Source organism: Chionomys nivalis, chromosome 10 (assembly GCF_950005125.1).
Source record: "Chionomys nivalis chromosome 10, mChiNiv1.1, whole genome shotgun sequence".
NCBI classification, from domain to species: Eukaryota; Metazoa; Chordata; class Mammalia; order Rodentia; family Cricetidae; genus Chionomys; species Chionomys nivalis.
In genome coordinates this window covers 25,646,908-25,661,269 of record NC_080095.1, presented here as the reverse complement: position 1 = coordinate 25,661,269, position 14,362 = coordinate 25,646,908, and the positions used below count along the sequence as shown (strand labels likewise).

General features: G+C 39.2%; 1 protein-coding gene across 1 annotated transcript in view; it reads left to right on the top strand.

The window, feature by feature from the left end:
• Catsperb (cation channel sperm associated auxiliary subunit beta) overlaps positions 1-14,107 on the top strand; it is a 176,294-nt gene extending 162,187 nt beyond the window's left edge. The window contains exons 23-26 of the mRNA XM_057782160.1: positions 10,484-10,619; positions 12,936-13,036; positions 13,575-13,649; positions 13,916-14,107. Of these exons, the coding sequence (XP_057638143.1) occupies positions 10,484-10,619; positions 12,936-13,036; positions 13,575-13,649; positions 13,916-14,107 (504 nt within the window). The remainder of the gene's footprint in view (positions 1-10,483; positions 10,620-12,935; positions 13,037-13,574; positions 13,650-13,915) is intronic.
• The last annotated feature ends 255 nt before the right edge of the window (positions 14,108-14,362 follow it).

Sequence of the window (14,362 nt, the reverse complement as noted above, 5' to 3'; positions counted from 1 at the left end):
TCACTCTAAAAGGAAAAGGACATGAGTTTTAACACCCACCTTCATGTAATTGCTGGGCATGGCCACATGTCTCTGCAATCCCAGTGTTGAGGCATTAGAGACACATGAATCCAGTGAGCTCACTGATTATTTCTTTAAATTTATTTCACACGCTGACTGCAGTTCCCTCCACCCCTGCTATCAAAGTCTTTCCCATCCATTCCTCTTTGATTCAGGAAGGGCAGACCTTCCATGAAAGTCAACAAAGCATGGCACATCAAGTTGACGTAAGACCAAGCTTCTCCCCCTGTATCAACCTTGGGCAAGGTAATCCAGGATGGGGAACAGGTTCCCAAATGCTAGCTAAATGTCAGGGACAAGTCCTGATCTCACTGCTAGGAGCCTTACAAACAGACCAAGCTATACAACTGTCACACAGAGGCAGAGGGTCTAGGTTGGTCCAATGCAGGATCCCTAACTGTTGGTCCAGAATCCATGAGCTCCCAGGATCTCGGGTCACCTGCCGATATGCATTCCCCTGTCATGACCTTGACCCCCCTGTATTCTACAATCCCTTCTCCCTTTCTTCAGCAGGACTCCTGGAGCTCATTCTAGTGCTTGGCTGTGGATCTGTTGAAGAAAGCTGTTTGTTTATTTCTCGGCCGCCCAGACCTGAAATAATCATAGAGAAACTATATTAATTGCAATACTGTTTGACCAATAGCTTAAACATATTTCTAGCTAGCTCTTACATCTAAAATCAACCCATTTATGTTCTTTTATATTTTACCACGAGGGTCGTGGTTTACCAGTACTAACACACAGGTGTTCTTTCTCCTCTAGTGGCTGGCTACATAGCCTCTCTGATTCCGCCTACTCTTTCCTCCTCTAACTGCTTGGAATTCCTGCCTTGCCCTAGTCTGCACTACAATAGACCCAAAGCAGAGTCTTTATTAACCAGTGGTATTCTCAGCATACAAAGGGGAATCCCACATCACCTCCCTTTTTCTGTCTAAAGAAAAGGAAGGTTTTAACTTTAACATATCAAGATTGCATATAACAAAAAAGTTATCATCAAGAATTATAGTTACAATATTTGTATCTATCTTTTATCATAACTAAAGAATATTATAAGTATAACTATCTATTCTTCTACTTCGTCAAAGACCCCAGAAGGATGTAATATTACCTAAGTTAACAGTAAGTACATTGTAAGCAACTTCCAAAACTCTAGAATTGACAGAGACATCTTGCTGTCTGGACAGTCACCCCAAGTTCTTCTGTATCATTGGGGTACACAGCTTTAGCCTACAGGCCTATAGTATCTGGCAGACTTTTCCATAAAGCAAGAATTTTAAAGACAGTTCCTATATTGGAAGATTGTCAGTCACTTTCCTCTGTGTCCTGCAGAATGTCTGGCAGACTCTTTTATGAAGCAGGAACCCTAAAGGACAATCTGACCTTTAGGCAAGATCAGCAGTTATTTTTCTGTGGGTCCTGCATGTCTAGTTTATATAGCATAACATCAAGCAGTCCAGAAAAGAGCAGTCTCTTGCCCAAATGACTAGCAAACTCCATAAGGCTTCTCTTCAATGCCCATCTTCCTCTTGAAATAATTGGTGCTTCCAGGAGCAGATGTGACTCCTTGTCATGAAAAGTCCTAAGTTTTTCAAACATTTAAATGCCATATTCTGTTAAGTCTTTGAAAGGATTGAAGAATACCTATCTAATTGAAATATATCTCTATATATCTAGAAAGGCTAACAAACATGACTACAAGCTTGACTATAACAGATGATTATCCATTAACCTATATTTCTTAATTATACATTACAGTTTTAAATGAGCTGCACAAACACAATACCTTAATCAAGAGAAGAAATATACATATAAAAAATTGACCTTAAATCTGTATCAATAGATCAAGATCCATACCAATGCAAAGTATTCATCTCTACAGCATATCCCACTTTAAATGTAAACAAACACTTATAAACAATACTTGGGAATTTGGGCACAGTTCTCTCCAAATTGCTTCCTGCTTTTTGTTGGGTGAAGTAATTTTAGATGTTCATGGAGACCTTTAGGGGGTCTTGTCCCATTGAACCATATTAGTCTGGAAGGAATACACAGGATCTCATCTTCTGTGGAAACAAAAGCAGAACCTCTTTTCCAAAGCAACATATTCTTAGACCCAAATTTTGAAGTCAAGATACTTTAAAAATACATATGTTGGTTTAGCTAAGCAGCCCCCAGAATCAAATATATCTCTATAGTCAAAAAATTCAAAGAAAACATGATAATATACATAATCTGGACTCTATGTAATATTCCATCTTTATGTGACTTATTTTTCTTATTCTATTTACTTTTTATATAAGTATAGTATTTATTATCTTCTTTAATCTATGACTGTCTATACTCTGTCTCTTTACGTCTGTTATTTTTAAAAACTATTTACTTTTATAGCTGTATATACTCTTTTTCTTCTCTCTCCCAAGCCTATGTATATTTTTGTCTCTCGTTTAGGGGCCTTTTATGTCTGAATCTGTCTTATTTTATATCTGTAATCCTTTTCTGATGAGGAGACCTTCTTAAAATGTGAAGCGTGGATAGGAAAATGTACATTTACACAATGGAGTACTACTACACAGCAGAAAAAAATAACTATATCTTGAATTTTGCAGGCAAATGGATGGAGCTAGAAAACATCATTTTGAGTGAGGTAATCCAGACGCAGAAAGACAATTATCACATATACTCACTCAGAAGTGGTTTTTAAGCATAAAGCAAAGAAAACCAGCCAAAAAATCACAATCCCAGAGAACCTAGACAACAATGAGCACCCTAAAAGAAACATACATGTAGGATCTAATCTACATGGGTAGTAGAAAAAGACAAGATCTCCTGAGTAAATTGGGAGCATGAGGACCTTGGGAGAGGATTGAAGGGGAGGGGAGAGACAGGGTGGGGATCAGAGAAAATTGTAGAGCTAAATAAAAATCAATAAAAGAAATGTGAAACGGTGTGCCTAGGATTAAGGCTGTTTTGCCTTTTGAATTCACCCAGTCCAACATGGCAGAGGTCTGTTCAGGACCAGCACTGTGAGCCATGCTCAAGCCCCATTTCCAGGCACACAGTGGATCTATGTTGCCATTAAGCAAGTTGTAGCACTTGGCTAACTAATCCCATTTAAGTGCTCAGCCTCCTGAAAAAGGTCAGGGCTGTTCATTCAACTAGCACAAACCAGGAATCTGCCATTTTGAACCACGCAGTTTTTTTTTTGCCACTAATGCTGAATTAGGAATACCTCTCTTAAAGGAGCCATGATACCCCTGCTTGCTGCCAGCAAACATAACCCTTCTTGAAAAAAAAATTGTGGCTACCAAGAAGCTGTGTTTGGCTCCCATTTTTGTGCATCTAAAAATCCTCTCTCTCTCTCTCTTTTTTAATCCTTTTTAGGTCTTATGTGGATTCATGCTTCAGATGGTGGGTGCCATTCTGTTGATGGTGACCGCTTGTTTGTTTCCTGGCCACCCAGACCCAAAATAATCACACAGAAACTATACTAATTACAATACTGTTTGGCCAATAGCTTAAGCTTATTTCTAGCTAGCTCTTACACCTTAAATTAACCATTTCTATTATTCTGTGCATCACCACAAGGTCCCAGAGAGCTCGCATAGGAGGCTTTCTCCCTTGGTGGTAACATGGCATCTCTGTGACTCCACCTACTCCCTCCTTCTCTATGGGCTTGGAATTCCCGCCTTGCCCTATTCTGTGCTGCAATGAGTTAAAACAGATTCTTTGTTAACCAGTGGTATTCACAGCACACAGAGGGAAACCCACATCATGGATCTCTGCATCTGCTTCCGTAAGTTACCGGATAAAGGCTCTCTGATGACAATTAGGGGCTTACCAGTCTGATTACAGTAGAAGGCCAGTTCAGGCACCCTATTCACTATTGCTAGGAGTCTTAACTGAATCATTCTTGTGGATTTCTTGGAGTTTACCTGGCACCAGGTTTCTCCCTAACCCTGAAATGTCCCCCGCATCAAGACATCTCTTTCTTTACTCTCCTTCTCTGTCCCGCCCCCAAACAACTCCCACACCCAGCCCACTCAACTAAGTTCCCATCCGCCTGTCCCCTCAACCCTGCTCTAGTTTACCCTGGAGATCTCTTCTATTTTCCCTTACTAGGGAAATCCATTTGTCCCTCTTTAGTGCCTGCTTGTTATCTAGACTGTCTGGGGCTGTGGATTACAGGTTAGTTATCCTATATTTCACTCCTAATATCCACTTATGAGTGAATAAATACCATGCTTGGTTTTCCCGGTCTGGGTTTTCTCACTCAGAATGACTTTCTAGTTCCATAGATTTGCCTGCAAATTTCATGAGGTCATTGGTTTTTTTTTTTGTTGTTGTTGTTCTTTTGTTTTGTTTTGAAGCTGAGTAGTACTCCATTGTGTAAATGTGCCACATTTATAAAAAACAATAAGACTCTGTGCATATTTTATTTGGTAGTTCTGTGGTAGGTTCCCCCCAAAAGCCAAAAGAGTAAAATAACCAAAAACAAACATTCTGAGAAAAAAAAAACATCCTATTTATAGTATCTGAAGATAGAGAGTGGTTGAAGGAGGGAAGAAGGAAGGAGAGAATCCTAACAATGGGGTAAAAGACCTCTTAATTAAAAATTTTTAAGACAATGAAGAAAGATACTGAAGAAGGCACTAGAGGATGGAAGAGCCTCTCATGCTCATGAACCAATGCAAGTAATGCTGTGAAATGGCTGGCTCACCCAAAGCAATCTACACATTCAATGCAATCCCCATCAGAATTCCAGTGCCATTCTTTACATGAGCAGGAAAGCAATCCCCAAATCCACAGGGAAGGTCAAACACTTTTGAATAGACAAAGGCATCTTAAACAGAGTAGTGATGGAAAGATTACAATGCCTGATCTCAATTTATAGTAAAGCCAGTACTGAGGAGATGGCTCATAGGATGGAGATCTGTTGCATTTGTCTGCAGGTCAGACATTCTCGTTCAGTCTCTGGGATCAGAGTAAAGGGCTGGGAAAAGGTTTATCAAGCAAATGGACCTAAGAAACAAGCAGGTGTGGCCATACTAATTTCTAAGAAAGTTGACTTCAAACTAAAATCAATCAAAAGAGATGGAGAGGGACATTTTTTACTCATAACAGGAACAATTCACCAGGATGAAGTCTCAATCCTGAATATATATGCTCCTAATATAAAAGCACCCACTTATGTAAAAGAAACGTTACTAAAACTCAAGGCAGTCATCAAACCACACACACTAATAGTAGGAGATTTCAACACTCCTCTCTCACCAATGGACAGGTCAATCAGACAGAAACCTAACAGAGAAATAAGAGGATTAAGGGAGGTAATGAATCAAATGGACTTAACAGACATCTATAGAACATTCCACTCAAATAAGAAAGAATATACCTTCTTCTCTGCAGCTCATGGAACCTTCTCGAAAATAGACCACATACTCGGTAACAAAGCAAACTTACACAGTTACAAAAAAATATCGGTAACCACCTGTGTCTTATCAGATCACCATGGATTAAAGTTAGAATTCAACAACAATGCTATCCCCAGAAAGCCTATGAACTCATGGAAACTGAACAGTCAACTACTGAACCACACCTGGATCAAGGAAGAAATAAAGAAAGAAATTAAAGTCTTTCTTGAATTCAATGAAAATGAAGACTCAACATACTCAAACCTATGGGACACTATGAAAGCGGTGCTAAGAGGAAAGTTCATAGCATTAAGTGCCCACTTAAAGAAAACGGAGAAAGCACACATTGGAGACTTAATAGCCCACCTGAAAGCTTTAGAAAAAAAAGAAGCAGACTCACCTAGGAGAAGTAGAAGACTGGAAATAATCAAATTGAGGGCTGAAATCAACAAAATAGAAACACAGAAAACAATCCAAAGAATCAATGAAACAAAAAGCTGGTTCTTGGAGAAAATCAATAAGATTGATAAACCCCTATCCAAACTAATCAAACGGCAGAGAGAGAATACGCAAATTAACAAAATCAGAAACGAAAACGGAGACATAACCACAGACACAGAGGAAATTCAGAGAATCATTAGATCTTACTACAAAAACCTGTATGCCACAAAATTGGAAAATGTAAAAGAAATGGACACTTTTTTAGATAAGTACCATATACCAAAGTTAAACCAGGACCAGGTGAACAATCTAAATAGACCTGTTAGTCGCGAAGAATTAGAAGTTGTTATAAAAAACCTCCCCACCAAAAAAAGCCCAGGTCCAGACGGCTTCAATGCAGAATTCTACCAGAACTTCCAAGAAGACCTAATACCTATACTCCTTAATGTATTTCACAATATTGAAACAGAGAAGTCATTGCCAAATTCCTTTTATGAAGCTGAAGTTACCCTGATACCAAAACCACACAAAGACACAACCAAGAAAGAGAACTACAGGCCAATCTCACTCATGAACATTGACGCAAAAATACTCAATAAAATACTGGCAAACCGAATACAAGAACACATTAGAAAAATTATCCATTATGATCAAGTAGGCTTCATCCCAGAGATGCAGGGCTGGTTCAACATACGAAAATCTGTCAATGTAATTCATCATATAAATAATCTGAAAGAAAAAGATCATATGATCATTTCATTAGATGCGGGAAAAGCATTTGACAAAATTCAACATCCCTTTATGATAAAGGTCTTAGAGAGATTAGGAATACAAGGGTCGTTCCTAAGTATAATAAAAGCTATTTATAGCAAGCCGTCAGCTAACATCAAATTAAATGGAGAGAAACTCAAAGCTATTCCACTAAAATCAGGAACACGACAAGGTTGTCCACTCTCTCCATACCTCTTTAATATAGTGCTTGAAATTCTAGAAATAGCAATAAGACAACATAAGGGGATCAAAGGGATTCAAATTGGAAAGGAAGAAGTTAAACTTTCATTATTTGCAGACGATATGATAGTGTACATAAGCGACCCCAAAAACTCCAGCAAAGAACTCCTTCAGCTGATAAACACCTTTAGTAGCGTTGCAGGATACAAGATCAATTCCAAAAAATCAGTTGCCCTCCTATACACAAAGGATAAGGAAGCAGAGATGGAAATCAGAGAAGCATCACCATTCACGATAGCCACAAATAGCATAAAATATCTTGGGGTAACTCTAACCAAGGAATTGAAGGATTTATTTGACAAGAACTTTAAGTCTATGAAGAAAGAAATTGAGGAGGATACCAGAAAATGGAAGGATCTCCCTTGCTCTTGGATTGGGAGGATCAACATAGTAAAAATGGCAATTCTACCAAGGGCAATTTATAGATTCAATGCAATCCCCATTAAAATCCCATCAAAATTCTTCACAGATCTTGAGAGGACAATAATCAACTTTATATGGAGAAACAAAAAACCCAGGATAGCCAAAACAATCTTATATAATAAAGGATCGTCTGGAGGCATTACCATTCCTGACCTCAAACTCTATTACAGAGCCTCAGTATTGAAAACAGCTTGGTATTGGCATAAAAACAGAGAAGTCGATCAATGGAACCGAGTAGAAGACCCTGATTTTAACCCACAAACATATGAACACCTAATTTTTGATAAAGGAGCTAAAAGTATTCAATGGAAAAAAGAGAGCATCTTCAACAAATGGTGCTGGCAGAGCTGGTTGGCAACCTGTAGAAGAATGAAAATAGATCCATATCTATCGCCATGCACAAAACTCAAGTCCAAATGGATTAAAGACCTCAATATTAGTCTGAACACACTGAACCTGATAGAAGAAAAAGTGGGAAGTACTCTACAACATATGGGTACAGGAGATCACTTCCTACGTTTATCCCCAGCAGCACAGACATTAAGGACAACATTGAATAAATGGGACCTCCTGAAACTGAGTAGCTTCTGTAAAGCAAAGGACACTGTCACTAAGACAAAAAGGCAACCCACTGACTGGAAGAAGATCTTCACCAACCCTGCAACAGACAAAGGTCTGATCTCCAAAATATATAAAGAACTCAAGAAACTAGACTTTAAAATGCTAATGAACCCAATAAAAAATGGGGCACTGAACTGAACAGAGAATTCTCAACAGAAGAAATTCAAATGGCCAAAAGACACTTAAGGTCATGCTCAACCTCCTTAGCGATAAGGGAAATGCAAATTAAAACAACTTTGAGATACCATCTTACACCTGTCAGAATGGCTAAATTCAAAAACAGCAATGATAGCCTTTGCTGGAGAGGTTGTGGAGAAAGGGGCACACTCATTCATTGCTGGTGGGAATGCAAACTTGTGCAACCACTTTGGAAATCAGTGTGGCAATTTCTCAGGAAATTTGGGATCAACCTACCCCAAGATCCAGTAATACCACTATTGGGAATATACCCAAGAGATGCCCCATCAAATGATAAAAGTATCTGTTCAACTATGTTCATAGCAGCATTGTTTGTAATAGCCAAAACCTGGAAACAACCTAGATGCCCTTCAATGGAAGAATGGATGAAGAAAGTGTGGAATATCTACATATTAGAGTACTACTCAGCGGTAAAAAACAATGACTTCTCGAATTTTGCGTGCAAATGGATGGAAATAGAAAACACTATCCTGAGTGAGGTATCCCAGACCCAAAAAGAGGAACATGGGATGTACTCACTCATAATCGGTTTCTAGCCATAAATAAAGGACATTGAGCATATAATTTGTGATCCTAGAGAAGCTAAATAAGAAAGTGAACCCAAAGAAAATCGTATAGTTATCCGCCTGGAGAGGGGAAGTAGACAAGATTGCAGGGCAAAAACTGGGAACTTGCGGGTGAGGTGGCAAGGGGCAAAGGGGAAATGGGATGAGAAACATGAGAAGGGGAGGATGGGAGGAGCTCGGGGGATTGGGATGGTTGGGATATAGGAAGGGAGGATACGGGAGCAGCGAAGTATATATCCTATCTAAGGGAGCCATCTTAGGGTTGGCAAGAAACTTGACTCTAGAGGGGTTCGCAGGTGTCCAGGGAGCTGTCCCCAGCTGGTACCTTGGGCAACTAAGGAGAGGGAACCTGAAATGACCCTATCCTATACTGATGAATATCTTGCATATCACCTTAGAACCTTCATCTGGCGATGGATCGAGGTAGAGACAGAGACTCAATTTGGTCTGAGCTCTTAAGGTCCAAATGAGGAGCAGAAGGAGGGAGAACATGAGCAAGGAAACCAGGACCACGAGGGATGCACCCACCCACTGTGACAGTGGAACTGATTTATTGTGAGCCCACCAAGGCCAGCTGGTCTGGGACTGAATAAGCATGGGTTGAAACTGGACTCTCTGAACATGGCGGACAATGAAGGCTGATGAGAAGCCAAGGACAATGGCACTAGGTTTCGATCCTAATACATGAACTGGCTTTGTGAGTGCTTAGCCTGTTTAGACGCTCACCTTCCTGGACATAGATAGAAGACCTTCGTCTTCCCGCAGGGCAGAGAATTTGGACTGCTCTTCAGCATCGAGAGGGAGGGGGAATGGAGTGGGGGGAGGAGAAGAGGATTGGGTATAGTGGGAGGGGAGTGGGGGGAGGGGGCAATATTTGGGAGGAGGGGAGGGAAATGGGAAACGGGGAGCAGGTGGAAATTTTAATTAAAAAAGAATAAAAATAATAAAAAAAAAAGACTGCCATGTGGCCCAGCTGTACCACTCGTGGATATACACCCAAAGAACTCAGTCGCTATACAACCCGAGATGCATGCACATACATGCTTATGACTGCAGTACTCGCAATAACTAAGAAGGGAATCCATTCTAAATGTCATCGACACATAGAAAAACAATATGCAGTGCAAGTGGACTTTTCAGCCACAAAGAAGCATTAAATCATGGCATTTGCAGGAAGATGGATAGTACTGGAGATCATTATATTAAGTGAGATAAGTTGTGATCACAAGGGAAGTGCTATGTTTTTCCCCATACAAAGACTCTACACTTAATTGGGAGAGTAGAAAGTAGAAAATGGACCACACCAGAGGAGGAAGAGATCTTAACCGGGTGCACAGATAAGAGAATTTATGTGACATAAAGACAGAAGGGAGGTATATCTGGGGAGAAGTGGACAGGCAAGAATGAAAAAACAAAACAAACCCTAAAGTATAACAGCAGTCACAGAAGAAACTTTAAGGAATATATATTTTTTTCAAGAAAATATACGTGTATGTGTATTTATATAGCACTTTGTATACAAACCTTAAACATTATTTCTAAATCTTCTGAATCTCATTATCATGTTTGCTGCTGCGGAATTTGTATGGATTTTGTTGTGGTAGACTCTTTTCATGTCTGAAAGGCAGAGACCCTAAGAAGCACTCTACTTGGAATAGCCAAGGTTCTGTGAAAATATCATTCATTTCTTGACCAGGAATGATAGTATTGAACTTTCCACACTTACATGCATTCACGGAATTTACATTTTAGGTTCGCCGTTTCAAGTTTCCAGTCACACAGTTACCAGTTGTTTTGGAAATTCGTGATGAAGAAAAAAAATTCCTCGCGGGACCTCCATATTTGGTTACAATGACTGAACTGAATAAGAGGCAAAACTGGCAAATAAGTATGTGTTCTGTCTTCTGTCTGTATCTACAAGCCATTCTATTATTGCTGTTTTGCTTGTTCACTGAAATAACCTGGAGTATTTCAGAAAAGGATTTGAACCCTTGGCTTGCTCACGTTTACCTCTGTCATGTCCTCTTATGTTCTCATCACTTCCAGTAACCTGGATTCAATGGTATACGGCCAGTATTTTTTAGCTTTGAACTGCAGGACTGGAGCGATTGCTCAGTGGTTAAAAGAGTATGATGCTCTCTCAGAGGACCCATGTCAACTAGTTCATATAAATGTAACTTTAGCTTCAAGGGCCCTATGATTGTGTGTCTGCAGGGGCCTCTATATACCCACATGCAAACATAATTATAAATAAATCTTTAACACATACTATAGCATGGAAACACATCTGAGAGTCTTGTTGTAGATTAGTAGCAAAATTTAAGTTTGTGCTGTGTTCCAGTTGTGTATCTTTACTATTTACTATGAGAGCAGCTAACTAAATATTCTAGGTGTTGCTGGATATTCTAAACATACGTATCTAATTATCTAAGGAAGTTTTGTGAAGATTTATTTAATTGAATGTGGTAGTATAGAGTGGTAATCCCAGCACCTGCAAGGTAGAGGAAAGAATTTAAGGTTAGTTTTACTTCTATAGCGACATGGGGCCAGCCTGGGCTATGTGACATTGTCCCAAAAAGAAGGAAGAAAGAAAAGAAAGAGAGTGGGGATTTTATGGTAAAAGAACCCCAAAGAGACAAATATATTTTACAATACAAAAGGAAATTTTCTTAAATTCAGTTTTACCTCAAAGATACAATTTTCACTTGCATATTTTGTGTTTATTTATGTGTAAATATTTTCAGGTACTAGATAGATAGATAAATGGATAGATGGATAGTGATTAGTCATCACTCTATCACTATGTTTGCAGACAACTGGTAGTCAGTGAGTCTAACTCTCACAAATTTACTTTTTTATCCCTTTTTTATTTAATGTTTTTGTTTCGTTTTCCCAGTCTGATCACAGATTCCTCTCATACCCTCTTTTCTTCCTGACCCCTCCCCAAAACCTCCCCTCTTGCTCCCACCACCCAATCTCTCCTTTCTTATTCAGAAAGGTTACCCTACCAAATTGAATGCCCTCTTAAAGTCCAGGAAAGAAAGTAAAGCTCCCATTTTCCATGATTAATATTCCCAGTTTCTGTGGTATCCTGGTGGCTCTTACTAGGTTTGGAGAATTGACTTTGAAATATGGAAGCATTTTATAAGCTGACTCAAACCCTTAAGTTAACATGGTGAGAGCATTCCCAATAGAAGGAGCTTAGGAGACAACCAGGCTCAAGTTACTTTCTTTAGCTCCTCGCACCATTGCGCCACTCGAGTTCTAACACCTATACCGGTTCACTTGTTTAGAAAAAATGACAAGATAGGTGGGAAGAGCTGCTTCCTTCTCCTGCAGAACCCATAAGGGGTCCATAGTGCAACTCTGCTGCTGTTGTGGGAAAATCGTTGCCTTCCACTATGAAAACTGCAAACCACGACATGCCAGGACTGGTTTCTCGTGAGTCAGAGTCTAGAGAGAACTCAGACTGCAGCAAGGTGGTCAGACACTCTCTCCTTGAGGAGGACATTGGCGCAGTGTGAGGCAGTTAGTTAGTCTACTTCCCCATGAAGAGAAGTGAGGTTGTAGTTTGGCTTTAGAGGGTTTCTCCAGTGTGAAGAAGGCACTAGGATTCAATACCCAGTACCAGGATTTTTTAAATTACTTTTTTGTGAATATGAGTGTTTTGCCTAGGTGTTTGTGCATCACTTGCATGCCTGTTGCCCTCATAGGCCAGAGGAGGCAATCAGATCCTAGAACTGGAGTTACAGGTGATTGTTAGTTGCCATATGACAGCTGGGAATAAAGCCCAGGTCCTCTACAAGAGCAGACAATGCTTATAATCACTCAACCCACTCTTCAGTCAACAAGTATATGATATTTTTTAGAAATAAAAATGGGCAATTCTCCCTGGATCCCATAGCCAGGCTAGGGTGTGTCGTATTTGCTGTATCTTTGAGACGTCCACAGCCATGTTCTGGGGTATATTTTGTCATCTTCTGAGTGTCTCTTTTTCCTCTTAGCCCTTCTGCTTAAGCCTATATTAAAGTGTCTTTTGTAAAACTCAACTCTAAAGGTATTTACAAAGTCAAACATAACTAAGAGCCTGAGTTACCTTAGTAACATCACACAATAGAATCTTTCATTGTATCCTAATGTATATAACAACTTTTATGCAAAATATGTAAATGTAAGTTTTCTAAATGTATTTTGTATATTTCAGAGCACAACACTCCACTAAGTGTCAGGAAAATGCAAGGTTACTTAGAGCCCATGCTTAAGACTGAAGTGTATAATCCTTTAGGGCTCAACCTAAGTATAATGGTGAGTTGACATCATTTTTCTTTTTACTGTGCAGAGCTTAGAATGAAGCATGTGTGCCGAAGTCTACAGGTTGGAGAATGGTGGGAAGAGCAGCTTTAAAGTGTATAGAAAACTTTTCTTTTGTCTTTATTCCCTGGTTGTCTTATTTCTAAAGGAATCTGAATGTTGAACAGGACATTAATTTGCTATTTTCTCAGAGATAGGCCAGATCAATTGACTACAGGGAAGCAGAAGAGTCATTTCCAAAAGTTAGGGTCATAGAGATACATAAAGCCCAGGTCAGTGTGAAAAACAGCGAGAGTGCAGAGGCCAATTCAAAGTGTTCACGAAAGCCAGAATGTTTTATATTTTAGTTTCATTTTGAAAATGAAAATGCGTCATTGAGTTCCTGTTTTAATCCCTCTTCATTTTATCTGTGATGCTCATGACAAAAGCCATGGCACCCCTTTTGAATGACATCTCTGAAAATGGCGCCCACAGATATTTTTGTTTAAAGGAACACACATGTTGATACTGAGCTTCTGTGTTTGTTCCACAGGGCTCTGAGCTGTTTCACTTCAAGCTGTCTGTGGTTCCCGGGGTCACCTTTTGTGAGTTAGTAGAAGAATTTCAGGTATAGTAAATGCATGAAGTATGGAATGAGATAATAACTGGGAAATGACACAACTCTTGTCAGTCCAAGTTATGGATAAAGATAAAAACATGGACACAATTTGTGTGCCGGATAGGGCTTGGACAGGGTGTGGGTGGAAAGGATGTTGAATGCCCACTGGATTCTTGGTGAATTTTCCTGTCTGGTTAATTGTGGGGCTCATACACTGTCCATTGTTTTCAATTACTACACCCAGAAAATATAACCTTTTTACTTTTTCTTTTCAGATTTATGTTGACGAAGTTCCATTGCCTTTTCCAGGACATACACTCATTGCTGTTGCAACATCTGTAGTGATAGGGGGATTCGTTTTTATAGCGTTTCTATTCCAACTGCGTAACATCCACCCCCTGAGAGCATTCCAGAGATATGTCAGAGGAAATACTGTAAACTCATCAAATATAAGTATCAGCTCATAAGTGAAACTCTAGATAGTGAACAAATGAAAATCATCAATTGTCCTTATTTTCTAGTTTTATTGAACATGTCCACAAAATACATTTATATTTTTAAAATACACGTTAGATGCGATGTTATAGAATTATTATATATTATAATTCTAATTACTGTTGCTCAACAGTTCTACATTCCATTTTCTAATATTCATTACATAAAAAATTATTTTAGCACTTGCATGAGTTTTGTCTTTGTTCCCTTTTAAAGATTGTTTTGGA